Source organism: Diplodia seriata, assembly GCF_021436955.1.
Source record: "Diplodia seriata strain FDS-637 chromosome Unknown scaffold_6, whole genome shotgun sequence".
Classification (NCBI taxonomy): Eukaryota; Fungi; Ascomycota; class Dothideomycetes; order Botryosphaeriales; family Botryosphaeriaceae; genus Diplodia; species Diplodia seriata.
This window is the reverse complement of record NW_027117313.1, coordinates 87,810-106,500: the sequence shown is the minus strand read 5'-3', so window position 1 is coordinate 106,500 and position 18,691 is coordinate 87,810. Positions and strand designations below refer to the sequence as shown.

Sequence of the window (18,691 nt, the reverse complement as noted above, 5' to 3'; positions counted from 1 at the left end):
AGACAGCGGGTTCGCTCACCGTCGAGGCTTTCGTCGCCATCGCCATCGTCGCAACCGTCGCCGCCGCGCCAGGCGCTGGGCTGAGGATGTCAGACCTACCGCCGAGCACAGAGTTTCCAGAAGGATCCCTACCTGTGGCTGTACCCGCTGCTTGAATCACGCATTGTGTTATCCCAGTGCGAGGCGCGTGCCCGCCGACGCGACGTGCTGACCGCTTGCGCTCCGGCTTGCGCGCGCAAGCCTATCCGCCGCCGCTGTGTTCCATCCATGCAATTGAGCGTGAGCGCGATGGCCTCCGCTGCCACTGGCCCATTTCCCAGGCGTCCAGCAGCCTCACGCTCGCTGTCCGTCCTGGACACGGCGGCTGACACCTATCTACTGCTATGGGCGAGCTCCACCAACCTGCCGGCGCTGCTCCACGGTGCACATACGAAGAGAACCTGCGGAAAGGCCTCGCTGAGCAACACAGCGGACTCCTGGCATTCCTCCTCCAGCAAGCATGGCTCCCGCACTCCGCCCGCGGCGCCTCCGCGCTGGTTGTTCTGCTTGTATCCTCCACGGTGTGAACAGGCTCCTCGTGGGCAGTCCCATGGGCGGTCAGAGAGCCTCGACGGCTGGGAGGAGGGCGGATTCGGGCGGTGAAAGGTAAGGGCGAAGCCTGGGTGGCCAGTGGCGGGGCTTTGGCGGAGAGACGGCGGAGAGGCGGCGGTGGGAAGTGGTCGCGTTAAATCTGCCTGGCATTTCAACATGATGGAATGACGAGCTGGCGGGTTGGCGGTTCGGGCTACAGCGGGCTGCGGGGTGGTACAGGTACAGAGTCAGGCGCGCCTACGAGCGGGAGCTCAGCCGACAGCAACGATGACCGCAGGCATTCCGCTCACCCACAAGGCTCTCTGAGGCAATCCGCTGGCCGGTCCCACACGCTTGCGGTGCGTAGCGGTGTCTATGCCATACTACGGGCGGACCCGCACAAGGGCTACATGCTCTGAGACAGCGGCGCTCATGTGGGCTTACGCTCACGCCCTCAATGTTCTACCTACCACCACTAGCCGGGAGGCAGCACGACCTCAGTTTAGAGACACCGCAGCACCGAAGCTTGGGACTCCCATGGCTCAGTACTCCAGTGCACGTAGGCCAGCTGCCGTACGGATGCATGCTTGCTCGCCCTACAGAAGTAACTGGAACAAAAGCCGCCGCAAGATGCGGAAGTTGGACAAACACCATGACGCGCTATATGAAGGCTCCCTTGGACATGGACTGCGACTTCGTCGTTCCACGCCACCCCGCTAGACCAGGATTCTCCCGATCCCGCTCGTCTGCTACGGACGCTTCAATGCATACCCAGCTGGAAGCCAGCCATCCGGGCCAGTGAGCGTGAGGCTTGCTTTGTCTCCAGAGAGGCCCCGGTAAACTGCCAGTCGGGCTCACACCGCAGGAAGTTCCCACTGCAAGCCCAGCGAGCCGACTGATCCAGGAAGAACTCGACTGGCCCATAGCGCGGGTGCGCTGCTTGGCCGCCAGCAGATACTGGGTTGTGCCTTCCTGCCGCGCGCGCAACTTCCCTCTCCGCCACCGTTTACGTCAGCGCCCACACGGCCAAGTGGCCGAATCGCCCAACAATCTGCACGAACACCTTTACCTCTTCGTCCACCTCTTCATCTACCTCTTCATCCACCCAATTCCGAGAGCAAGATCCCACGCCTGGCCTGAGCACGGCTTTCTCTGACGAATTCAGCTGTGAGTAACACAGTGCTTGAACCTCCGCTTACCCACATCGCTGCCCTGGCTTTCCTGCCGGCTCACCCTGCTTGAAGCCTAAGCAGTCCTCTTCCGTCCTGATCCCAAATACTGCACATATACTGACTCTGACACCCAGATCCAGTCACCGGACGCTGAGAACTGCAACATTTCCTTTCCACATCACTTCTCACTTTCGACGTCTATCGGAAGCTCTTCAGTCATCAATCATGCCGCCGAAGAAGAACAAGCGTGGCGCCCCATGGGCAGCAATTAACGCCCGGAGAGAGCAACTCGAGCGGGCCAGAGCCCACAAGGAACTACAAGCGCAACACGCTGCCGCCGAGGCCGCCCGTGGGGTTCCTCCAAGCACGGTCCCCGAAGTACAGCATGCCCCAATGCCCCCGCCACCATCTCCGATGGATTGGGAGGCCGGCCCTGCCTCCGGCACCAGAGCCAATAGGATGGGGGTCCACGTCTTCGCAACGAGCGCAGGCTCCATGGTAAGTCTGACATGAGCCCTTGACACTCCCAGCTGTCGTCCCCTTCTGTTGCTGACACTCTCCAAAGTACGGGGTTGGCGAGGACGTGGAATCGGCTCGCACCGAATTCACGGCACACCATGAGAGACGCCAGGCGGAGGCAGCGGCAGCGGCGCTGCAGAGGCTGTCGCAGGACACCTCATACAACAATCCCCCACATGAGATCACCACCGCCATGGACCGTCAGCGAAAGCGACAAGGCGGCATATTCATGCCGGTTTCATTCCTCCCGCCGTCCACCCCAAGTGCCAACGAACCAGGGACCCCGTACGTGCTAAGCACACCTCCTCCGGCTCGGAATACAAGCAGCACCATCGGCTCCCCCACTGGCGCGTCCACGTCAAGTGGGCTTCCCCTCTTTCCATCATCAGGCCGGGCTCGCCGGCCCATACACCAGCCACACTTCCGCCACTCGACACCGCCCGACATGAATGATGAGAATAGGCCAGCGCCTTCTACACCTCGCACCACATACTACACAAATCCTCATCACGGGCCATCTCGCTACGGTGGCTGGTTTGGACACAATCATCGTACCTCAAACGAAGCTTACCCGTCGACGCCCCAGCGTGTTCTCCAGCCGCCAACACAGACTGTGTGGCCCCAACTGAAGCCCCGCCAGCCGGGCTTATCTTCCGAACGTGAGCCCTTGGTAACTCCGACCAAGAGGTCGAAGCACGCTCCGCCGGAGGATGACGATGACGATGGTTCAGAATGGTGTGCAGCCCCTGTCCCCGAAAGCAATCAACAAGATGAGACTGATGTTGGAAAGCGCGTCGCTGCTGATGTCCATGTCGTCCGCCAGCCCGACTCAGTTCATCTGAGCAACTCGCCCCGTGTGTCCAACGCAAGCTCGTCGGTCAAGTCAAAGCGAAAGGCCATGAATGACATGAACAACGACATCAATGACATGGTACACAAGAAGCATCGCCCAGATACTTACTCGGTCAGTCTCCCTGCCTTGTTTGCATTGCAAACCTACTGACGCGAGAAGTAGAACAACAGCTTCGCCAACGATATTCTCTACGCTCGCGAGCTGTTCCGCAGTTCGTAAGCAATGACTACAGATGACTTACTGCACATTTTAAGGACGATTACTTCATACATTTGCAAATGCGGTTCACTTAATGCTGGGACGGATCACGACGAAAAGACATGAAGTTTACGGATGGCGAACAGAAACAGCTACTGGCAGGGATTTGCGTTTGCTTTGACTTCACACATGTATGCACATAGCTTGCTCTCTCTTGCTGATTCACGACAAAGCAATGCAAAACACGGACGGTTTATCCTTAAATCATCTTCTTGCATTCGTGACCATTGGTGAATGTCTATGGTGATCTGAAATCCCGCCATCCCACCATCCAGCCATCCCAACCATCTGAATATTAAAGATCTTGTAAGAACCCCCCGAAGCCTTCCCCTCCCCCATATCCCCAGCCGAACCCTTCATGAGCACGCAAATGCCGAATTACTTGCTGCCGCCCTTGGGCGAAGCAGCCCAGTTGACGGACTTGCCGAACGAGGCGGCGAAGACGTCGTCCTCGGCGAAGGCGCCGCCGACGTTGATGGTCTGGTTGGCATCGAAGTTGGCAGCGTTGTTGGCGTTGTTGGCGTTGGCGCCACCGGCGCCGCCGACGGCGGGACTGGCTACTGCGCCGCGGGCAGGGATCGGGTAGCCCGGCCCGTAGGTGAAGTCGTGAGGCACGGGGGCCTCGTCGGAGCCGCTGTTGTCGGCCAAGTTGCCGTTGGCGTTGGCGGCGTTGGCGGCGTTGCCGTTGCCAGCAGCAGCGGGCTGGGGGGCAGCGGGCTCAGTAGCGGCAGCGGGCTCGGTGGCAGGGCCAGCAGCGGCGGGCGAGGTGACAGGACCAGCAGCGGCGGGCGAGGTGACAGGAGCGGCATCGGGCTGGGTGACAGGAGCGGCAGCGGGCTCAGTAGCAGGAGCGGCGCGCTCAGTAGCACGAGCAGCAGCGAGCTCCGTAACAGCAGCAGCGAGCTCAGTAGCACGAGCAGCAGCGAGCTCAGTGACAGGAGCAGGAGCGGCAGCACCAGGAGCAACGGCAGCGGCGGGTTCAGCGTTGGCAGCAGGAGGAGCGCTAGCAGCAAGAGCAGCGTTGGCAGCCTCGCCAGCGGGCATAGCACTAGCATTAGCAGCCTCAGTGTTGACAACCGCCGGAGCGGGAGCAGCAGCAGCACCGGCGCCGCCGCCCGACGACTTGTCCCTCGAGTGTCCCACCTTGAAGCTGATACCGGCACCACGCGGGCCGTGGACGACACGCGAGCTGGCAGCGCGGCCACCGGCGCTGGTAGACGAGGGAGCGGCGGCGGCAGACGTCGGCGACGTGGCGGCAGTCGTAGCGGAGCGGGCAGCAGTCGAAGAGCGCAGAGCAGAGCGGGCAGCGGTCGACGAGCGTCCGGCGGTAGGCGTGGGCGAGCCGTTCAGCATGCGGTCGATTTCCGAGCCGGCGTCCGCGACGGTGGAGTTGTTGTCGGCGTCGGCAGCAGCAGCGCCACCGGCCTGGGCTTCCGCATCCCTCTTCTGTTGTTCGCGCTCGCGGCGGCTGGGACCGGGGGGCAGGCGGGCGCCGAAGAGGAAGTACTTGCGGCGGCCGCGGCGCTCGCGGACGAAGGCGCGCTGGGCGGGGTGCCGGCGGCTGTGCGAGCTGGCGGGGCGCAGGAAGTACCATTTGCAGCCGAAGAAGACGGCGACGGCGATGAGCAGGCTGAAGAGCATGGCGAGGAAGATGACGATGCTGTTGTGCATCTTGGCGGTTGGTGCGGTGGATGGGAGCGGTTTTGTGGGTTGTTTGAGTGGGGTTTGGGTGGAACGGAGGGAGGGATTGTGCGCGTGCGTGTCTGCGGCGGAAGATCTGCGAAGGCGGCGCGGTCAGTGAGGTTCTGGCTGGAGGTGGAGGTGGAAGAGGAGGAGTGGGCGGATGGACTGAAAGAGGGTCGGGCGTACTCGCTTTGCGTTGAAGCTCTGTGAGCGCGAGTGCGGGATGACGCGAGCGAGTTTGACGGAGCGCGGCGCGAGCTTGGTGTTGGCGTGGTGCTGGCGTGGCGCAAACGAAGCGAGCGTGCGGTGATGTTGTGGTTTAGGTGACGAGGAAGATCTGGGGAGGTGTTTATGGCCGCGCTGCGGCCGCGCGCGGATGGCGGGAGCGTCTTCACCTGCGCAAGCACCCCCCGCGCACGCGCCGCCCAACTCTCATTAGGCCAGGCGCTCCTTTATTGCAATCAAGATATTCTATGGATGTGCGCTTTCGCTGTGCCAAACCGCTCAGTATCTGCTTGGACGGGCTTCGCCTTGGTCAGCTTCATCTTCCTCGTAGCATGCGGTCACTTTGGGTCTGGTTTTTGGCTTTTCATGATCGCCCGCAGATCTTCGGCCCTAGCGGTCCAAGATCTGTTTGGCTCACGGAGCTGGTAGCCCTATGCGTGCGTTGGGATCTCCAAGGCAGCAATCGCATGATTTCCAAACGCGCGCACGACTGGAAGATCTGCCTTCATCATGATACTGATATCTAGCTACGAGATCTCGATACGCCCCGAACTTTTCTTGCTATACGCCCTCTCTGCACCGTGTTGCGCAGGGTCAGCTTGGGCGAGCTTGGTCTCGCTTCGCTTCCTTTTCATCGTAGCATGCGGAGCATGCGGAGCTGGAATTCAGTTTCTCATGCTCATGCCGCAACTTCTGACCTCATCGCGAAACAGCATAACTGACTTAGAGATCCGACTGTTACCAGGACCAAGAAAGACGTCCGCGCTTTCAACTAAACGGGGCAGAAGATCGTCACTCGCTCTGAAGAGGAGTATGTCAAGGCCATGCCGCGGCAGGCTGGGACCGAAGACGACGATCTCGGACAGCTACGACTGAAACGAACAACGAGCCCGAAGAGCAGGTCGTCGCGGGCCCGGATGACAGCGGGCAAAAGACGCCGCCTCCGAAAGCGCCAGGCACAGTGCCGTCAGGTCCAGCACCGCCGCGCGTCTCAACCCGCACCTCAGATGGCGCCAGCTCCGCGTACCGAGAAACCTCCTACCCAGTAGACGAGGAACTGTAGGCGGGTTTCGCAACAGCAATGTCATCGTCACACGGCTTTCCAAACGTGCGACTGGAGGATCCGCCGCCGACATGATACTGACCTCCTACTGTTTACCGACGATGCACCCAAAACTCTCTACCATGATCTGGACGTACTCTACAGAGGTCTTCCACATTACCTGTCTGCAGCTGTGAATCTTCATGGTCGGCCTTCCTCTCTCACAGAATGATCTGACACTTCGCAAGCGGATTTTCAGCCTTAGTTCAGCAAAGCATCGATTGCATATTGACCCATAAAGCATATATCTAGAGGAGGAAGACTGTCCGAACTCTGCCTGATATCAAGCAGCCTGACCGGTAAAGGAAGAAAGTGAAGAAGCAAACACCAAACCCATCAGTGGCAGAAGATAACCAGCCCATGCCCAGAAACTCCACCATCAAGCACAAATTCAGTATCCAGTCTTCAGAGGTGACGAGTTACAGCTGATTGCTCACCACCTGAGCGGAAGAGGCGACTCGGTTGATGCAGAAGCCTGACTGAAAGAAAAACCAAACACCAAAACCACCAGAAAGAAAATATGCCGTATCTAATCAAGAACTCCATCACCATCACGTCCCATCGTTAGCCCTTTTGGCAGCAGCTGAAAAAGATCGTTTCCAGAAGTTCTCGGTTGAGCTCAAGTCTGCCGACGACGCCGAGCTAACTGATGACCATGTCACCCTTCAGAGCCAGCACCAGCAGCCGCCTCATACGCAAACGCTCCGCACAATCCAGCAATCTCAGAAGGAGACGGACTGTCTAGCGTACGAAACGTCAGCATTTCCTCTTACAAATCGCATGCGTGACTGGGAAGCCAAACTAACCGTGTCATCCATATCCACGCCGTCCCTCACCACCTAAGCGGCGGCCGCGACTCAGCCGACTTGCTACGCTTCTTGTTCTTCTTAGCCGCCTTCGGATCCATAAAGTCGGGCAAGCGGCCATTCAACACGCCGACGCTGTCCGCCGACCCCTGCCGGTGCAAGTTGACCCGGCTGTTGTTGGACGGCTGCATGCTGGTCAGGCTGTTGCTCCGCACGCTGCGCCCACCGGCGGCGCGAGTGAAGCGGCTGTTCAGGGAGTTGGCGCTGGCTTGCGAACGCACCGCCCGTGCCCGCCCCAGCTCCGCCAACTCGAAGGAAGTCAAAGAGCCGTTGTTGTGCCGCCGACCAACGCCGGTTACGTCGTCTAGGTTGTGCGCTTGGCGGATGGCGCGGTACAGCATGTAGCCGAAGCCGACGGCGAACATGAGGCCGAAGATTACGGCGCCGGCGATGACGGAGGCGAGGAGCTCGGGGCGCATCGTGGTTGTGGGTGTTGGAGTGGGGGGTTTTTGGGTTGTCGTGGGTGGTGGAGTAGAGTTTGGGTTTGTCGAGGGAGGTGGTTTTGACTGTGGAGAGTTGGATGGTTGAAAAGAGCCGGAAAGGTAGATGGTAAGAAGTGTTGATTTAAATTTGAAGGCGGCTGTCAGTTTTGCGGTAAATGTAGGTGGGTTGGAGGATGAAGAGGAAGCAGGAAGGGTGGTCAGGCTTAAAAGGTCCGTATGGAGGAGAGAGTGCAGCACGGACAAAATGTCGGCGCGGTTGAGGCGCAGTCGGTGTTAAGGCTGTGGCGCCAACTTTTTCGGCATGCTGAAGCATTCACCTCATGCCGTTGCTCATCTTTCACCCTGTGGTGCCAGATCACGTATGCCATTCAGCCTTCTTAGTCGTTCAAGCGCATGTTGGGCATGAGTTTCGTCTTGAAAGGTAGGGCGTATAAGAGGAAAAGGAGGAAAGTACTTAGGGGTAAATGATAATATTGGTATTTGCAGTAGCTATGTCCCCGAAGATGGTATTTATGTAGAAATTCCATAGCCCTGTTAAAAATGTCAATGGCTTTGCTTTTGCTGACAGCGAGAGCAAGCACGAAGGTCGGCTTTACTAAGCATCCCTATGGCAACACGACGTAACACTGAGTTTGACCCTACTTCTTGCCAACCGGGATGGCAAGCTTAGGCAATCAGGGCGAATGATTCCAACGAACAAATTTCACGACGCAAGAGAGACAGTTTAGTCCAAAATACCAACTCCATTCTATGCAAGTAACGAGCCAAGCTATGCTTTCCAAACAGTACCTATCACGCACTGATATCCGAACAGTGATACCAAAAGAACGCTGATCATGCACCGCTATCCAAACAGTCCAATCTAAACTATGCTCAAGTCATTGATCATGTGGAACTTGGCAACGATTATGCCTGGTTTCCAGCGGCAGCGGCCACACCGGTGGTAGCCAAACGGACCACGCGCAGCGAATTGATCATGCGCCGCGCCATCTCGGCAGCCACATCCAGTCCGTCCGCCAGCATGTCGTCGTTCTCATCATCCTCCGGCACATCCGTAATCTCACGCACCGGCCTGACACCAAACCAGTGGCTCACTCTGCCCCTGAATCCAGCTCTCTCACGACGCTGGCGTAGAATCTCTCTCCTTGCTGCGCGCACCATCATGTTGAAAAGTGACCCACCGACAGCCTCACGGCCATCCACGTAGACCGCTTCGCGCAGCATAGCATTGATCACATCCTGAATGCGTCTGGACCTGATCTGGAGGTTATGGTCGCTCATCAGGCTCAGTATCATCCTGGAGATGTCCACAAGCACCATCTCGACGGTGCCCTCCGCCGCCAGCATATCATCGTGGGCCTGCAGGCGGGCAGCCTCGGCAAAAACCGCCTCACGCGGACTGGGACCGTACCGGGCCCGATGAAGGGCAGCGCGGACCGACAAGCGGCGCTCGGCGGGCATCCAGTGCACCTGCCTCCACTCGCTGCTGGGAATGCGCATGTTGGGGTAGACGACGACGGGAAGTGCGTTGTTGCCGCCACCCATGTTCAGGGGTCCCTGAGCCATAAGAGCCTGGTTGACAATGTTGTCAATCTCGCGCTCTTCATCCTCGCCGAATTCAGCGCCATCCACGTTCAGCGGTCCCTGAGCCTCAAGCAAAGCCTGATTGACAATGTTGTCAATCTCGCGCTCTTCGTCCTCGTCAATTTCAGCGCCGTCGTCAGCGTGCACGACCGGGCCCTCGCCGGGCGGAAAGTCGTCAATCCCAAGGCCCAGCGGCACTTCACCCATGGGCTGCGCGTCGTGGTCGAAATCCTCGCTGTCGAGGTCGGAGTCTTGCTCACCAGCAGCGTCAGCAGGGCCAACAACACCAACCACAACACCACCAGGACCAGCACCAGCAGCACCACCGGCAGCCGCACCACCACCACCACCAAGCCCCCCCCTCAACGCAGCCCTAACCGCCGCCCTCGCCGCCGCGCCCAACGCCGCAATCGGCACATTCGGCACAAACACCAACGGCGGCACATCTCCCTCGTCCTCGTCGCTCTCGTCCTCGTCCTCCGGCCACACCTCATACCGGCACACCGGACACGTGTTCCGCGGCGGCTCCTGCAGCCACTCCCTCACACACGCCCTGTCGAACACGTGCTTGCACGGCAGCGCCGCCGTGTCCGCGTCCTTGCCGTACGCGTCCAGGCAGATCGGGCAGGTGGGGTCGTCGGGCCGCGGCAGCGCAGGCGTGAGGGCGTCGGCGATGAGGCGGGTACGGTGGAGGGGGTTGAAGGGGGAGAGGAAGGGAGCGGGGGGGTTGGGGATCGGGGGGTGCGTGGGGGGGTCCATGGGGAGGTGGGGGATGGCGTTGCGGCGCCGGAAGATGGCGGGGACGGCGTGGGGCTGGTGGGTATGGGGGTGGGGGTGGGGGTTGGCGTGGTGGGTGGGGGGCTCCTCGAACAGGTCGAACGGGTGTGCGAGGGGCGTCCCTGGGCGGGTGCTGCTCGGGGTCGAGCTGGCGGTGTTGGGGGGAGCGCCGGGGCTGGGGGGTGTGGAAGACATGGCTGAGGCGGGATTGCGAGCAATCGGGGCTCAGAGGATTGGGTTGGGTTCCACGGGGGGTTTTTTTTTTTGGGTGGTGCGCTGGATGAGAGAGGAGAAGAGGGTTGAAGTAGTTTGGCGCCTTGATACATTGTTCGTGGACGAGGTCGCTGTACGTGGAGACAGGTTCTGTTCAGCAACTTCAGCTTAACACAAACACTGCCCGGACAGTTCCCTCTATCTATTTGCCTGCTTCGAATCGGGGGATGGCCTGTACCATTACTGTTTCCATCTTCTCCATCTCCATGGCCATGGTGGGCACCACTAACACCTTCCCAGATTCTCATCAGACTTTCGTGGCGCTGAACCCCACCTACACTTACACCAGCATGTGGATCATGCATTCTCATATCTGACCGTATCTACACGGACACGGCTTTGAAGTTCATGTTGATCAAGGAAATTCAGACGAGATATCGGAATTTCGTTCATACCGTATCCGAAGAGGAGGCTGAATTAAGTATAAAGTCATAACCGTACCTCACGCACATATATACATGCATCTGTTGAGTACTGTTCGGAGCAGAGGCCGAATGGTGTTGCCAATCACCATGAATATCCTGGATTTTGAAGAAATGATCGCACGTTCTGTTGTTGAATAAATCTATCAAGTGGTCTTTTATAGACCTGGCTACTTGTTTGCTAGTAGTTCTCCCGACAAGCCGGGAACGGGTACCGGCCATCTTCATTTATGACGGCCTTTCCTCGGCTATCGGCATCGAACCCTATTTGCTTTAATAGCAAGATCAGTCTATGGTACGGAGAGTTGGTAAGCAACATGGGACCTTTGTCCCGTGCCGCTCTTCACCACTTCCTTGGGAAGGGGAAATCTCTGAAAAGAGGCTTTTTAAGGAAATGCACCGGCTGTTGATGCTGCTGAGACTCCTGAATTTTTGTTCCCTTTGACTTCCCCCCGTTGGTATTTGTGTGCGGCTTGATATTCAACACTTTCAGAGAAAAACCGCAAGATTGGGACCAGCTTTACCAAACCAAAACGGGTTCCTGCGATCAAAACAATGGGGAGCGGGAGAAGATGATGGAATATCAGGGTAAGAATGACGAGGTGAAAAACAGAAACGAGCTGAAGAAGAGAGCTTCCATAGATCACATCATAGCCGAAAGTATCCCCGCTTTGTGCAAAGCCATTGGATTGAGATACGCACTGTCTCTGATAACAGAACAGCGGACCCATCACATGTTCAAAAGAGGACGAAAGCGAGTTCAATAGGCTCTCTGCTTCCGGCTTAAACCTACGAGCCTCCGGTACCAAAACAGCCTCTGTCAAGGTTACATCGAAAGCGAAGGGCTCGTGAGCTCAGAACTTCCTGCTTCCAGCGAGAGCCTACTAATGTCCTCGATAACCTCGGAGCAAGGGACCAATCAAAGCCAGATAACGCGTGTAGCTACCAGTGCCATCATGCTCCAAGATGGAAAGTAGCCCCCATACTTAAGCGGAGGAAATTGCAGACCTCAATGGGGAGGGACAGACAGACGCCAGCGAAGAAGACCGGGAGGAAAATGAAAAGGGCCCACCGCCCCATACCTGCTCTGAACGGGTAAGATTTTGGGACTTTGGGTAGGAGGCTTGTGGGAAATTAGCCCGATAGATTGGTCAGACGCCATGTGATGAAGAAATCCAGTCAACACTATTCGTTGACCAAGCTCTTACTCCAAGGCATTAGTTTATTCCATCATCGGCAACAAATCAACGAATGCAGACAGAAGAGTAGGCTAGCAGGAAACCAATTGCAATCTTTCTACCGAGAGAAGTGAAACGATAGTCTTCTGATTTCCCCATCCCTCCATCCAGCCAAAAAGCCGTCCGCGTCAAGGTACATACAAGAAGGCATAACAAACCACCATCCCCATCATCCTCAAACGAGCGTGTGTTTTGTCGATCATTTTTGTTCTGTGTTTCGCAATCCATCATCATCTGGATCCACGCAATCGATCCTCACCCCCCTATTTACAACCTCCCCACACCATCACCACCGCCGCCGCCGCCGCCAACAAACCCCGCACACTCCCATCTGCTCATGCGCCAAAAAACCATCTAAGCAGCAGTGAAAGTGCTGTTCAAATCGCCCACCTTAATATTCGAGTACACCACGCTCGCATCCGCATTGTTCGCCTCAACATCCTCCGGCGCGCCCGAGTCCGTCGAGCACGTGCCGCGGGCGACGCCGGGCTTGCTGGCGTCGGCGTCGGTGGGGTAGGAGGAGTCGAGCCAGAGCATGTTGGAGTGGTGGTCGTCCCACACGCTCATGACGAGCACCATGCCGGCGTTGAGCGCCTGCGACATGGACGCCATGCCGCCCTTGTCCTGGAACGACGTGTTGTCGCCGAAGACGGACTTTTGCGCGTCGCAGTACTCGGCCGTGATGCTGTTGCCGGAGACGCCTGCGATGGTGGATTCGCTGTTGGGGATCACGCTGCCGCCTTGCACGTAGAAGCGCTTGATCTCGGATAGCGTGCCCGAGGCGGTGCCGTCGTCGGTGATGAATTGCGTCACGACCTGGAGAGGGAGGGATGTTAGTTGGGGGAAGGGGGAGGGGGGAGGGAAGGCTTACGGTGATGGGCGAGTTGGTGTCGACGGTCATGCCGGGCCCGTAGAAGTCGGTGACGCCCTGTCTGTACGAGTTGAAGTCGCATCCGTCGGGGTCGCAGTCGCCGGCGTAGCGCGTCTCCGAGTAGGTGCCGCCGCAGTCGTCGCCGTTGCACGAGTGCGCCGCGACGTTGGAGCAGCTGTGGGGCGTGTAGGCGCTCGAGATGGAGTTGGCCTCCCAGATGTCCATCTCTGCGGGAAAAAATGTTAGTCACGGATGCGTGTCGGCGGGGCAAAGGGGTGGGATCGTACCAGCACAGCAAGAGCCAAGGTTGCCAACACCCGAGTTTGAGTCGTTCTCGGACGGGGTCCAGCCATCGACGTTGGCCTGGCCCTCGATGAACTTGAGATCACGCGGGCACTGGCTGTCGCAGTAGCCGGTGCCGTACTTGGCGCCGGCCTTGTTGTCGGGGAACTTGGCCATGCCGCCGTCGGCGTCCATGGAGACGAAGTAGACGGCGCCGTTGAGGCCGCAGGGCAGGTTCGAGACGTCGACGTCGAAGGTGAACTCCTTGTTGAGCAGCTTGTGCACGGCGTACGTGTCCTCGGACTCCATCAGGTACAGGCGCGAGCCGACGTTGGTCTGGGTGCTGGTGGTGATGAAGTTGAGCTTCAGCTCGTCGCCCGAGGTGGTGGCGCCGTAGGTGCCCTGGTAGTCGGCGCCATCGAGGGCGCAGGCGGCGGCGCAGGCCTCGTTGTCGGTGCAGTATTCCTCGTTCCACGTGTTGCCGGTGTAGCAGTTGGTGTAGCCCTCGGTGTTGTGCACCCAGCGCCAGTTGGCGTCAACCACGACTTCGCCCTGGTTGGTGGTGCAGCTGCCGCCCGAGGTGCAGGTCTGCCAGGTCAGGGAGGGGTGGACCTGGGTGTCTGTGTCAGTGGTGTGGTGCGGGTCGAGGCAATGGGGGACAAACCTCCTCCTTCTGGGTGCCGACCTGCTGGCTAGCGGCCAGACCGGCGAGGGTAGCGAGCACTGCCTGGGTAAGCATGGTGTAGGATGTCGAAGTGAGTGTGGTCGCTGGATGAAGAATGAATTGGATGTCGCCATTGTGTTGTTTTATACTGCGCCTGACGGAAGTCTTCTCGAATGTTTCCTATCAGTCGCCACCGCGCTGGGCGACGGGATGGCGGACCGTCGGGAAGCACGTCGGGCTCCAGATTGCGTGCAGAGCGGAATATTGGAGTCGGACGGTGTGCCGGCGAGAGGCTCATCCCATCCTGGCTCGGAAAGATGTGAGGTGGGAAGACTGCGGTTTCATTCAGGGCGCGGGCGGCAATGATTGGCGGAATGGGGGGCAAGCGAGATGGCGGATGTTGTTTCACGGCTCGCGAGGGAGCAGGCGGGGCGGGCATCCGGCGAGAGGGACTCCGCGTGGCTGCGAAGGGTTTAGCGAGGGGGAGCGCGTCGGTCCTCAGTGCCGCCCCACACACATCACCTTCGCCCTCTCGCCACTGCTCCACTCCCGCGCGACCGTGGCCTCAACCCAGCGAAGCGCCCTTGGCGGCTGCACCGCTGCCGACCTGCCGTCTCGTATACGGAGGGGCCCTGTCCAACGCATCACGCGCGGCCCCCAATCTCGCCCGGGCCAGAACAGGACCGCTCCGCCAGTCGGGCCTTTCGTCTTCCAATCATGCCACAGCAGCCGGTCGGGGTGGTGAGGTCCATTTAGCCTTCCTGTGGGGAAGCCCAGGGGGGCCGCCTGCGATCCCAGCGCAATCCCCGCCAAATCTGAGATTTACCCGCCAGGGTCTGCTCGTGCTTAGTGTTCCTGCATTTAGCCATGCGGAGGGGAGAATGTGTGCGACGTGCCTGGCAGTGATCGCCTCAATCTCCGACATATTACTCTGCAGACGCCGATCAGGGCCCAATGGGTAAGCACGTCACGCTGGGAACAGCACAAGAAAATGGTTAAAATATCAGGACTCCATTGGAATGACAAGAACTATAGCCAAGCTAACAAACGCCAACAGGACCCGCAATGATACCAAGTCGGGAATCACAAACAAAAACTCTGCATCACCGTCTCCTGACCTCTATCTGCCTCAATGCCACTTGTCTCTCTCCGCCTTTACCCTTCGCCACAATCGCATCCTTCCGACACTTCCGCTCAACCAAGCCTTAAGGGCAGTACTGGTCGAACGCTTGGATCAGTGACGGCCCGACGTACTCTGGGAGACGCAGCCAGGCTGGACCCACAATCTCGGACACGTGCATCAGGATCAGCTCGGCGCGGAGGAGTCCATTCCAGTGCGTGGCGATTGACTTGTGCTCCTGGTACTCCACGCTGCTCTTGTCTGATGGAAGCAGCCGTCCGTCCTCCAGATCCTGCATCGCCAGCTTGAGCTCCTGCCCCGGAGTTCTTATTCTCAACAGAAGCTGGGCTGTCTCCTCCGTCCTCATCGTGCCGGCGCGTCGGATGATCAAGTACCGGTGATTGTGGAGGTAGGCAACAACGGAGCCTCCCAAGGGGTCATTCAGGGCCGAGATGAGAGTAGCATAAACCTCCAGGGGCAACAAGCGATGCTGCTTGAGCACCGTCAGTGCAGCAGCGGTGGTGGTCCTCTGGGCTTCGACCTCGTCCAGGATTACAGTCGCCTTCTCTATTGCCTTTGCTGAAGCACGCGCAACCATGGCGTCATGGTGCTTCGTGACAAACTCCCGAACCCTGGCAATCAACCTGGAACGAGCATCCTGCCACCTCTCGGCCATGGATCGGAAGAGCCTTTCACTGCACTCATCATAACGGAGGTATGATGTCAGTTCCGGCTGTGTCCTTTCCTGGAACTCGGGCACGTCTGGGGTGTCTCGCCGGTTTCGCAGACACGCCAGCCTCTCGACCAGCTTGGCAAAGTGAAGGAGCAGGATCGTCCGAGTGCCGATAGGCCTGTCGTCTTCTGGCCTCTTGCTCCACTCCCACAGACTCGGCACTACCCACTTGCCAATCCTCATGACCATCTCTTCCACCGCAGTCTGGCCCCATTGCGGACTTGTGACCATGGACTTCACCACCGCCGGCAGCGTTGCCGTCAAGTAGTCGAGCTCGGCCGGCGTATGGTGAACAATGACCTCAGTAGCAGCGCTCTTCGCGGCGTCCCTCTTCCTGGCCCAGCCAACCGCGTAGCTCAGGAACTCGCACACGCGGCCGCCATCAGTACCCGAGAGGCGTCCGTACCTCGCCAGCTCCATCAGGCGGCGCAGCGGCGGCTTCGGCGTCGCACGCAAGCCCCGCAGGACGTCCCTTGCCGCGGTGCTGTGCCTTTCGAGCTCCTCGGCATTGTCGTACGCCGAGTCGAGGGCCAGCCGCGTCTGGTTGCTCCAGTGCATCCAGCGGCCGACGGCGGAGCGGACGGCGCGCGTGCGGTACGCGTGGGCCGTTTCCTGCGTCATGTTGCCGTGCAGCCACATGGACTTGCCGCGCCAGCGCCGGGCGTACCGCAGCAGGTGCAGCAGGCAGTGGACCGCGACCATGGTGGTGTAGTCGGCGCGGACGGGGGGCGAGGCGCCTTCTTGCTCTCCGGCGGCCAGCTCGATCGCTTCCTGCAGGGGCTGGAGGTTGAAGCTGTTCATGGAGCGGCCTGTTCTGGCGTTGGTCAAGGTCGGGTTGAAGGAGTTGAACGCCTCGAGGACGGGTTTCAGTGGCTCGGCCCTGTAACTGTTGTCGGCCTGCATCCTTCTTTTCTGCTGGTTGACTTCAGCAGTGATCTTGGGCAGCCTGGACATGAGCCACCGCTCGTAGTCGGTGGCGATGTTAGCGACCTGGGTGAGAGCGTCGGTGTCGCCAGTCGGGACGCCATGACGGTCGTTCTGGTGCTTCATGACGTGGAGGGCATTGTGGAAGGCCTCGATGGTGCGGCCGGCGTGGGGGATGCTCTCGAGCAGCAGCTGGTGCCACTGGGTGCCGGGAAGGTCAGGAGTCGTCGCGGGCCTCTCGTCGCCGTTGCCCATACTCCTCAGATCCTCCTCCGTCCAGCCAAGCACATTCATCATCCCCATGTGTGCTGTCTTCGGCTGGCCCAGCACATTCCGGATATCTTCGTCAAGGGCTTTCTCAGCCGCAGCGTCGCCATCCCCGCGGCACTCCCTCAACAAGGCAACCATCTCATCCCACCACCCCTCCACCTTCCCCGTCGCCTCCTCAAGATTCCCCACACAATCAGCCCACGCCGCCGGCCTGCACCCCTTCTCCTCCTCCTCATCATCCGAGTCCTCGACATTCTCCCTCACCTCCTCGAACCGCGCCGCATCCTCCCTCGCCCTCTCCCTCCTGACCCTCCTCTCCCTCCCCGTCCGCGTCTGCTCCAACACCCCCTCCGCCGCCCGCACCACGCGCACACGCCGGATCTGCGCCGCCAGTATCTCCACCACTTCTGCTGGTACTGCTGGCACTCGCATCGCAGCGACCAGCCATGCCTCGCGCCATGCGTTCTTAGCAAGCTCTGCGCGCATCGCTGCGTGCAAGGCGAATGGGGAAAGCAGCGTGTCGAGGCGTAGTAGGGAAGCGTAGCCTGCGTTTAGCGCTGCGTGGCGTGTTGCGAAGGCGGCGGCGTGACGGGCGCGGGATATGGCGGTTGGTGCGGAAGGGGTGGAGGGGCGAGGGGCGGGTGTAGGGGGGCCGGAGTTGATGTACCGCCGTTGATCCTCCCAGATGTCGAGGATGGTGGGGACTGGGGGTGGGTCGAGGGGCGTAAATGGAAGGGCGGTGGGCGCCGCCCCTGCTGCTGGTGGGGGGCTGGGTGAAGAGGTGGGCTGCCGCCCGGAGGCGGAGTTGGGGGAGGGGGGTGGGCTGGAGGTGTCGCTCTGGATGTCGTCGGTGGTGGATGACATGGTGGGTGGTTGTTGGGGTTGTTCGAATGTACGAACAACGAAACGAAACGCTCGGGGTTATTTGTTCTGGAAAGTCGTGGTGGACGTCGAGAGTGTCTCTTCGCGCGCTCGGCGGTTGAACTTTGTCCAGGGTGACTCGGATCGAGCGGGTTGTTGGTGTCTCGGTGGGCCATGTGTCGTCGGCGTTTATATACGGGGTGCACGGACGCCATTGTTCGGGGACCGCGTTCGCGTTGTGATTGCTGATAGGGCGAGAGTCCGCTGGGGGTCTCAGACGGCTTGTCTCGGGTGGTGTTAACAAAGACGGGACTGCTCGGACATGAGAGCAGTGGATGGTGGGGAAGTGCTTGTTCAGTAACTTACAGGCTTAACTCGATCCTTGATTGGCTTGTCAGCTCGCTGTGTACGTTGTGCCAGGGAGTCTACGGGTCTTACCCAGTATCCTCTCTTTTTATCTTTGGCACTTTCGCTTCTATAATATTTTTTAAATGACAATTTCTATATCATTCATGATACTCCATGCCATCAGTAGGCAGTATACAGCGGATGAAAGAAGCTGGGACTTGCGTATTGTTTCTGAATAGGTCTGATATTCACGACATGACATGATTTATGTACCCAGGCTACGGGCAGGCTCGTTGTAAGAGTAGTCTTGATTGGAATCTATCCAGCTTTATAAGACCTCTACTGACAATGTTTCCCACGGTCGGAGGAGGTTTGCGGCATACCATGCGCCGCAACGCAATTGCTTGTAAGAAAGCTTTACGGTTTGCCTCGTAAGGCTGCCATGTGCGGCTTGCTGGCCATGATTGCTTGAGCCATCTGGTTGTCGGCGCAGCGGGAGACTGAGCCAAAACAAGCTGTTACAATAGCAAATGGTTTTCTCATGTACCTGTGCCATCTCCCAGCCTTCCAACGAGATGTTACTCGTATAGATTGTGTCCAGCTTGGGTTGATTCGGCTGGCAGCGAGAATTAA

At 59.1% G+C, this 18,691-nt stretch overlaps 5 protein-coding genes across 5 annotated transcripts; 1 reads left to right on the top strand and 4 right to left on the bottom strand.

Moving 5' to 3' along the window:
• Positions 1–2,710: 2,710 nt before the first annotated feature.
• Positions 2,711–3,333, top strand: SLS55_005967 (uncharacterized protein; the record flags this gene model as incomplete). Its single annotated transcript, XM_066777408.1, has 3 exons — positions 2,711–2,812; positions 3,052–3,225; positions 3,277–3,333. 3 exons carry the CDS (start codon positions 2,711–2,713, stop codon positions 3,331–3,333), a joined length of 333 nt encoding a protein of 110 aa, XP_066631503.1.
• A 417-nt stretch (positions 3,334–3,750) lies between these two features.
• SLS55_005966 (uncharacterized protein) lies at positions 3,751–5,043 on the bottom strand (the record flags this gene model as incomplete). Its single annotated transcript, XM_066777407.1, has 1 exon — positions 3,751–5,043. The coding sequence occupies one exon, from the start codon at positions 5,041–5,043 to the stop codon at positions 3,751–3,753; it is 1,293 nt and encodes a 430-aa protein (XP_066631502.1).
• Positions 5,044–8,597: 3,554 nt separating this feature from the next.
• Positions 8,598–10,034, bottom strand: SLS55_005965 (uncharacterized protein; the record flags this gene model as incomplete). Its single annotated transcript, XM_066777406.1, has 1 exon — positions 8,598–10,034. The coding sequence occupies one exon, from the start codon at positions 10,032–10,034 to the stop codon at positions 8,598–8,600; it is 1,437 nt and encodes a 478-aa protein (XP_066631501.1).
• Positions 10,035–12,339: 2,305 nt separating this feature from the next.
• Positions 12,340–13,877, bottom strand: SLS55_005964 (uncharacterized protein; the record flags this gene model as incomplete). Its single annotated transcript, XM_066777405.1, has 4 exons — positions 12,340–12,801; positions 12,857–13,083; positions 13,144–13,750; positions 13,803–13,877. 4 exons carry the CDS (start codon positions 13,875–13,877, stop codon positions 12,340–12,342), a joined length of 1,371 nt encoding a protein of 456 aa, XP_066631500.1.
• A 1,130-nt stretch (positions 13,878–15,007) lies between these two features.
• On the bottom strand, positions 15,008–17,297 carry SLS55_005963 (uncharacterized protein; the record flags this gene model as incomplete). Its single annotated transcript, XM_066777404.1, has 2 exons — positions 15,008–17,265; positions 17,291–17,297. 2 exons carry the CDS (start codon positions 17,295–17,297, stop codon positions 15,008–15,010), a joined length of 2,265 nt encoding a protein of 754 aa, XP_066631499.1.
• Between the last annotated feature and the right edge of the window lie 1,394 nt (positions 17,298–18,691).